This window comes from Rhagoletis zephyria, unplaced genomic scaffold (assembly GCF_001687245.7).
Source record: "Rhagoletis zephyria isolate East Lansing unplaced genomic scaffold, Rhagoletis_zephyria_1.1 Rzeph_scaffold_02252, whole genome shotgun sequence".
Lineage (NCBI taxonomy): Eukaryota > Metazoa > Arthropoda > Insecta > Diptera > Tephritidae > Rhagoletis > Rhagoletis zephyria.
In genome coordinates, this window is record NW_016159336.1 from 79,766 (window position 1) to 89,190 (window position 9,425).

The following is a 9,425-nucleotide window of genomic DNA, read 5'->3' on the forward strand; positions in this document are numbered from 1 at the left end:
GAGGCAACGCGTATATTTTTATTGTCCTGGATCATTTTTCAAAATTAATATTTTTGAAAGCTATGCGCGAGGCCACCGCGAACAATGTGGTCTCATTTCTAACACAAGAAGTATTCAATAAGTTGGGTGTGCCAGAAACATTGCATTCGGACAATGGCAAGCAATTTATAGCGAAGGAGTTTCAGAAAAAGATCAGTCAATACAAAATTAAACACCTAAAAACCGCCTTTTATGCTCCGCAGTCCAATGCCGACGAGAGGGTCAATCGGTCGGTATTGGCTGCGATAAGATCGTACCTAGACGAAGACCACCAGGACTGGGATCTCTACATATCGGAAATCTAATGTGCTCTTCGCACCTCGGTGCACGCAGCCACGGGCGTTACGCCCTATTTTGCGTTGTTCGGACAGAACATGTTCACGTCAGGAAATGGACTATATGCTTGCGCGGAAATTGCTGTCGTTAGGCGCCGTAGAAACAAATATTGTGAACCGCGAAGATAAACTGCAATTACTGCGCGAAAAAATTAAAAGTAGATTACATACTGCATATGAACAAAGCGCGCGGCGATACAATAAACGAAGTCGCGCAGTGCACTTTAGACCCGGTCAAGAGGTGTACCGACGGAACTATGTGCTTTCCGACTTAAAGAATAATATAAATGCTAAATTTTGCCCCAAATACAGAAAGTGTCGCATCGTCAAGCCCATAGGCAACAACATGTTTGAACTGGAAACACTACAAAGCAAGTCATTAGGAGCGTGCCATACCAAAGACCTAAAGCAATAAGTAGTTTTTTTTTTTAATTTTTATGCCCGGCTGAGTCGGTAGAACATTAGCCATAATTATCTCAGGGTGTGGACGTGACCTGCGCTGGACGCCTTTAACAGATTTTAATTCAAAGTACCTTTTTAGTAAAACAAAGAAAGTAATAGATAGGCCGTATTTCAATAGTGAGGCTGCACACGAATTTCACCACCTTATCAGGCTTTCGTCGCAGCTGCAAGCCGATAAGTCGGTGCGTTGTTATGTGAGCAGCAGCCGTCATTCAATAAATTTCTTTTTATATTCTTTTTTTTGAACAATCGTCTAATTTATTATCCATAGACACGTAAACACATAGCTCATCTTTTTGTAAAAAAAAAGATCTTACGAAACCTATTCATTTATTTTGAACGACTCACCACGGCATTCCGAGCCCATGCATTAGATGCTCCCAACTCGTAACTCCAATCGATGCTTACCACCAACTCCCAAGTAACAAATTTCAGCGTAACTGCAAAAACATAATCAAAGAATGAGATAGACAAAGCGCAATGAATTTAAAATAAAGTAAAAGTTAAATTCGAATTCACTTATCTCGCGTTGCTTGCACTCCTTGCAATTTTATTTTCTTTGTTATGGTGTCAAATGTCAAAAAGACAACAGGAAGAAAAAAAAACAATGGGATATTTTTTTTTAGTACCGATTGGCGTTGCCGTACTCGGGCAGGGATCAAGTGTGAAGATAACCGGGTGGCTCACGATTTAAAAAGGGAGGGATATAGTGGTGGAAGATATATACGAAGGACTTTAGCGGGAATCTTATACATAGGAAAACGAGGGGTATGAAAGGGCATAACAGCGCTCGGTTGGAGAAAAAACGCTATCCAAACTTGTAATAGCAAATACGTTGCCTCTGTGCGCGAGTGTAGCTTAAATTTCTAGATTTTAATATAAAGCCTGTAGTTTGTGTGTAGAGCCAGTGGATTATATCTTACAGGTGGGAATTAGAAAAATAAATGAGTAAAGTTAATAAAAATGATTGGGTAATTGATTTAAATAGGAACCCTCACTAAGCACCACAAACGAGCACCAAGAAGGATAGCATCCATAGCGATATTTTTATGTTTGGTGGAAAATCAAAAGCAGGAAGTGTAAGTCCATTCCACTGTCGCGCGGTTAAGCACGAATTTATAGATTTCTTTGTTGCAGTGCGAAAAGAAGCTGGAAAGGGCGCAGAGGCAAGAGCAAAAGCAACTTCCTGTAAGTCTTAGCTTTTAATTCATATTTATAGAAGTTTGATTGTACCCGATTATCGGGACCGCCCTGTGAACATTTTTGGGCCGATCAGGCAGCGTTTCCGGTCTTCCCCAAGTGCTAAACCTGTTAGGTCAGCTAGGTGTGAACCGCTCTATAGTGGAGCGAGAACAGAAGTCGCTGTTAACATCGGTGCTAACCGCACGCGTTTGGGACAATAAGTCAACGCTACACAAGTAAATGAAAGCTCAAGCTTGAAGGCTGAGGGATTCATACAGGCCAAAGAGCTGCCTAAATGTATTTATTATTATTATCATTGCCTATATAGACCCTTTTTTTTTTGCTTATTCTTGTGTTCGTCTTCGTACTGGAAATTATACTACCGCTTTTATCGTTTCAATCTTGAAGTCTGTAAAAGTCCCGCACAAACCCAAAAGATTTGTAACCCAGTAAATTTATTGATGTTTGTTTCTCCACACCCCTTTCTAAGAGAGCTCCCTTAGGCAGGCAAAAAAAAAAGGATGTGTATATATGAACAAATTTTATGGGCTGTTGAGCGGTGAAATTTAGCACTAAGAGTTCTGTTTTTTGTTGATTTGATTTAAATCATCTGTCTTTGTTTCTAATTAAATTTTAGTTAGTGGATCCTTATATAAACAAAAAAAAAACAGATAAGTCAATATAATAATATTTTTTCTTTGTAAGCTTAACTTTAATCCGTTTTTTTTTATCCGTAATTTAAGTCCTAATCGTTTTTCTTCCCAATGTTTAGTTTTAATATTTTTAATAAAATTTTTGTTTGAGAGGTCGAAACTATGTATTGAGATCATCTTGTAAAGGGGGGGTACAGCGAAGGCATGGCGAGTGAAATGGAGGTGGGGTAAAGAGTTGGTGGACGGACATATTACGGGGCTGCAATGGAAATGTCACGGTGGATTTATGCAGCCTAGGCAGGGTGGGCCGAATCAAAGTGAGCATGTAAGGTGGCGAATTTTCACTAAATTAGTTTGTTCTGACATCCTCCACGCCTCGCCCAGGTTGTCAGGTTCGAAAACCCACGCCCGAAACTTGGAGCTAGCTGAAGCAACCGACCAGGGATGATAGATTTGGGCGTGGAGTGCATAGCGCTCACAAGAGGATGGGTCATAACAAGCCTTTTTTTTGGAATAAAGACTTAAATATATTCGGAAATTTAGAATTTTGCTTGATAAATTCACAAAACAACAAAAAATTCACGTTTTTTTCATAAAAATATAATCTTACAATGAACATTTTTTCAATTTTAAACTTACATTTAAGAAAACTCCATTCAGTGCTATAATTACGATTTGAGTCTTCCAGTTTATAAAACACAAGCGTTGTTTATGTACTTAACTATTGATATTATTCTTAAGCATGAATATAGGCATACATTTAAGATGAATAATATACTTAACCTATATTTCGTTCATAAATAACACATATTATCCTCGAAAAGAACGTTTTCTAATCATGAGGCGACATTCTCCACAGTAAGTGTTGCCGTGCGCGCAAAACGAAAACGCTGCACGGGGACCAATTGGTGAAAAACTGCGAAAAGGTTTATTACTGTATGTACTGTGTTTAGCACATTCGAAAATATGTTTTCGAAGAGCGTTCATGCTATCGCATTTAGCAAATGTACACTTACGCGAGTTCGAAATCGTATGCTTTTGACAAAGAGCCGTGTTCCAGTCGCTTATTTAGATCCGTACCTATTACGATCAATTCTCACGCAGAAGATAATGTGCGAAAAACCCTACTGAAAAGGAAAAAATAAATTTTAAACCAAAAATTCAATACAAAAATTTGAATTGTTTTAACCATAACCGAAAATTTGTTTGTGTTTATATTCATTTGTCGGTGCTGTCAATTAAAATTTCCTCACTTAATTAGGAAACAAAACAAGCAGAGTTGATCACAAATTGATTCAGATTTCTATCAGCATCACATCGATGTTGAATTTGCGTAGCTTTTCTTTATCCAAATAATGTAAAATAATAAATGAAATCTCGATCCGCGATCACTGAAACGAAGATAGCCACTGTATACACGAAAAAGCAATGTTGCCACTTTTTATCATAAAACCATGTTCGAATCGTGGAAATTTTGGAAGATCACAGGGTTGCTTTTAGCATTTAGATTCTTAATGCAAAAATGGAGTTGCATTTAGTTGCATTTAGGTGACGAATTTTGTATGGATAAATGTACATTTAGAGTAGCATTTAGAGCTAAAAGCGCTAAATGTGCTTTTACGCGTTAGCTAAAACAGCCCATTAAGTGGCAGCGGCAGTGTTTGAAATCAGCTGTTTTTTAGGAAGTGTGGTGTCTAGGGATTTTAATTTTTCGGCTTTTTCCGACCCCGGGATTTTCGGGATGACGTTGTCACAATCCCGGGATTAGTCCCGGGTTTTAGATATTCATTACTTTTCAACTTGAATCGAAAAAATTGCTTCTAAAATATTTGAGAAGCTCTCCTACAATGAAATAAATAATAATAAATAGGTTTGAAACCTACTTTTTTATTTAAAGTGGCGTTTTAATTTTTTCTCTCTGACCGCAGAATTTATTTTGAAGGACTTTGTAATTTCAAAGATATGATTAATTCCAAAAATTGTTAAAAAAAATTAGTGCGATGTAGAATAAAAATATGGGTAACAAATGCAATAGGAAATTTTTTTAGAATTTAAAAAATTTTAATTTTTTGGATTCACAAGGNAAGATAGCCACTGTATACACGAAAAAGCAATGTTGCCACTTTTTATCATAAAACCATGTTCGAATCGTGGAAATTTTGGAAGATCACAGGGTTGCTTTTAGCATTTAGATTCTTAATGCAAAAATGGAGTTGCATTTAGTTGCATTTAGGTGACGGATTTTGTATGGGTAAATGTACATTTAGAGTAGCATTTAGAGCTAAAAGCGCTAAATGTGCTTTTACGCGTTAGCTAAAACAGCCCATTAAGTGGCAGCGGCAGTGTTTGAAATCAGCTGTTTTTTAGGAAGTGTGGTGTCTAGGGATTTTAATTTTTCGGCTTTTTCCGACCCCGGGATTTTCGGGATGACGTTGTCACAATCCCGGGATTAGTCCCGGGTTTTAGATATTCATTACTTTTCAACTTGAATCGAAAAAATTGCTTCTAAAATATTTGAGAAGCTCTCCTACAATGAAATAAATAATAATAAATAGGTTTGAAACCTACTTTTTTATTTAAAGTGGCGTTTTAATTTTTTCTCTCTGACCGCAGAATTTATTTTGAAGGACTTTGTAATTTCAAAGATATGATTAATTCCAAAAATTGTTAAAAAAAATTAGTGCGATGTAGAATAAAAATATGGGTAACAAATGCAATAGGAAATTTTTTTAGAATTTAAAAAATTTTAATTTTTTGGATTCACAAGGACGAGTAGGTAATTTTTAAGCTGATAAAGTTAGAAGAACGAAACTCGAGGATGTTATCGAGTTTATATAAGCCCTTAACATATAATTCTTTCAAAAACAAATATTGCGAAATTTCAAGAATAAAATTTTAAAATTACATTTTCAATATTTACCAGTCCTTCTGCACCAGAAGTAGAGATAGTTGTCAGTATAAAGTTTGAAAGCGCGGAGCCTTATAAGGAGTCTTCCATTAAACTCGTCAAAGACTCGTAAACCTCGTAAAGTTCGTAAATTTACGAGCCTCGGGAATAGGGTTGCAAGACGTACTGCTTTTGGGAGTAAACGTACTCCTTTTTATTGCACTGTACTCCCTTGTACTCCCAAAAAAAATATCCGGAAATGTACTCCTTTATTAGCTTTGTACTTCTTTTGTACTCCTTTTTCCAGCTATTAATATTTTATCATATACAGGGTGTAAAATAATATCTGTTGCACAGTTTTTTTTTTGAAAAATAAATTATCCACAGATTTTACTTAAATTTTTTAAATTTGTTTTTAAATTTCAACCTTGATTTGGGTTTGGGGTTTACCGGTAAACACTTTGAAAGGAAAGCGCAAGTAAAAAAAGTAGTTATTGTATAGTCTTTAAATTTAACCTTCATTTGGGTTTACCAGGGGGTTTGGGAGAAAAGCGCAAGTCTTCGTCGGTTACTTTATTACATATCTTCTGTAACCATAGGCTAAGTTCCCCCATTTGGGTCCTTTATAATCCGTCTTTTGTCCAACATAAGGTCACATACTCAGCAATCGAAAAGACTCGAAACTGGTGACTAGGAGGGCATTAATTCGACCAACCCTATACAGGTTTTTTTCTTTTTTTATACAAATTATCTAAGAAAATATACACCTGAAAAAGAGGTTCTTGCCGCATGTACTTATCTCCCAAATCTGGCAAATGCAAATCAGGATTAAAATTTTAAAAAAATATTTACAAAGTTAACAAAAAAAAACACAAAATCTATAAAGAACCTTTTTATTTTTCAAAAAACCTTTGCGACAGTTATTTTTTTGCGCGCTGGACGTTGCCATTCATATTGTGGCAAACACTACTTAGTAGGCAAAGTTAAGTGTGATAGTGAAAAGGTCTATGCATGGCCTTAGGGTCAGGGCGCTCGGGTATAAAAATCAGAAAAATATTAAATTAATTATAAGGCTTAAATTAAAAAAACGGCCCTACATTCAGGAAGAGTCTGGAATTCTTTGTAGTTTTTAGTTTTTTAGTTGGGGAAACCTTCCTATTAGGGCGGTCATTGAGAACCGAATTCTACGCAAAAATACTGTGGCCGCAAGCGGAAATTGTGACTTTTGCCAATTTTTCTAAGGGGTCCCTGGGGAACCATAAGGGCCCTAGGCGGTCGGGAGTAACATTTTTGTCAATGGCGGTTTATGCCCTCTCCAAAAAGGTCGGAAAAGGTGCCACGTACACTCCCCCTTCGATCACCGTCTCTTTAACAACCGTCCCTATTGGAAAGCCAACCCTTATAGTTATTTATTTTTCACATTTATTGTTGCTTTGAAAAAGATTTCTAAGATATCTTTATTTGTTTGTGCCCAATTAATGGTAATTTGTAACAATAAATTGCACAAAAAATTAAAAGAAAAAATTGTACTCCTTTCTTATGTCATGTCCTGCTTTTTTTCTATCGAAAATATAAATGTACTCCTTTCTCCGTTTCAAAATCTGGCAACCCTACTCGTGAAAGAACTGTCAATATTTGTATGGAGCTCTATTTACGAGCCCCTCGTAAATTTACGAGTCAAATTTGATGCGCAAACGATCTCGTAAACTTCAGTGTTGCCGAGTGGCCGAAGATTTTGTACTAAAATGTAAGATAAAATATGAAAACAAGTGAAAAAAATAATAGGTCAATAAAATTAATAAATTTCATCCACTAACTGCATTTGCATGGGTTTCCTGCTAATTCTCGCATTTTTAATTAAGTTTTAGCTTTCATTCGAGCTGACGGGCTGTTATGAAAAATACTACGAAACAAAAATTTATCCACAAAACCCTTTTCAACCTGTAAAACAGTCACTTTACGCACCTATTTACGCATTTGCAAACGGGGGCGTTCCCGTAACAGCCTCGTAACTTACTAGTTTTACACAGTTTAACACTTTACGAGTTTAAGGGAATCCCCTAATAGTTTTTAAGGAGTTTGTTGTTAAAGTTAGTAAATTTAACAAACTTGTATGCTCACTCTTTCACCATATATATAATTACGGTGACCATAAATATGAATTGAAAATGCAGGACAATTAAAAAATATATATACATACCTTCATACATATGTAAATTTACGTAGTATAAAAATAAAAATAAAATATACACTGGTTGTTAAAAGTGAGTTCATGAGTTTGTTAAATATTTGCAATGTTTTTCAAGTCAAATTTTTTTGTTATTTTTTATAAAAATATGGTTCATTCTTTACTCAAAACCACATAAGTTAAACTTTATACAGAATTCAGAAAAATTCTACAAATTTTCATCTAAATTTTTTACTCTGCAGCCTGAGTTTTTAGCAAAATCCTGGGTACTCAGCTATATCGGTTATGTAATTCTAGTAAAACCAGAGAAAATTCTAAGTGGCTAAAAAATCGCGTTGATTTTTAATGATTTTTTCTTGCCGACGCCACAAGTTATTTATTTTTGTAAGAGACACTTCAATATCTTTCGAACTGTAAATCGCTTACGTTGATTGGGAGATCTTTTCATGAGATATAGACGAATAGAAGTTCCAAGAAACAGGTTTTCGAAAAAATCCCGAAATGTCTTTGAAAAGAAAATTGTGTACTGTTTTCGTTCTCATCGAACCAAAATGAGAAGTTCACTTGCAAAGTGCTCTATGTAAATTTTTTTCGAGTTTTAGTTTTTGGTGGTTAACGTACCAGTATTTAAACTAATTTCATGTCCACTAACAATACAGTGCAAAATCCTTATATATTCTAAAAAAATAGCATCAAATGTTAGCTACTCTAGCAAAAGTCGCTACAATACTTACTATATGTAATATATACACTTTCAAAAAAATAAACTGACTGTTGTCTAGTTCGGACGTCCTTTTTCTTTTGCTCTGCGCACAAACATAATAAGTTTTAGTTTTCCTTTCGCAAAATGTCTCTCTGTGCTAATTGTATGGCCCAGTGTGGACTTAAAGATAAAATCTTAAATGCGATTTCGGACTTGGATAAGCTGAAAAGCATCTTTCAGGTCTATTCTGCGCTGGTAATAAAAAGTTTGTAACCGGTAAATAAAGTTCCTGTCAATTTTGAAACCCTTTTCGCATTCTGTGTACTCTTCTAACCGGTAAATTTTGTTACCATCTCATAAGCTGGTAACAAAGTATTACCCCGTGAAATATGCAATGCCAGAATTTGCACAATTCTTCCTAGCTGAATTGCTGAATACTTTAACTGCATTACCAATGTTCCTAGTGACAAGAACTGGTAACATTTTTTGGTAATAAAAATTTCCGGTTACAAAATCTTCGGTAACGTGCAGAATAGACCTGTAAGTGTCTTTAGTTGAGCCAGCAAGTGATAATTCTATTACACCGCCACCTGCTATCAGTGAGAAAAGAATTATTACGCGTTCAAAATCTAAAATAAGTGACATTGTTGCTGTTCCTATTGCAAAAACACCTAAAGCTACTAATTTCCGTGATTGTGGTGCTGCTGGTACTGTGCCAGCTACTGATGCTGTTGTTGCTGATAATATCGTTTCTGTTGTTCCTGATAATAATACTGGTTTGACTGCTCATACTACTGCTGAAAACATTTCTTCTTTTGCTCCTGTTAATAATACTGGTTTGTCTGTGCCCGCTGCTTCTAAAACCGGTTTTTCTTCGTCTTCGTTTTCTGCTGCTGCTTCGCCAGCCGCTTGNGTAAGTGTCTTTAGTTGAGCCAGCAAGTGATAATTCTATTACACCGCCACCTGCTATCAGTGA

The 9,425-nt window shown here is 35.8% G+C and overlaps 1 protein-coding gene across 1 annotated transcript; it reads left to right on the plus strand.

Moving 5' to 3' along the window:
- Positions 1-429: 429 nt before the first annotated feature.
- On the plus strand, positions 430-789 carry LOC108366388 (uncharacterized). Its single transcript, XM_017620789.1, has one exon. It carries the CDS (start codon positions 430-432, stop codon positions 787-789), a length of 360 nt encoding a protein of 119 aa, XP_017476278.1.
- The last annotated feature ends 8,636 nt before the right edge of the window (positions 790-9,425 follow it).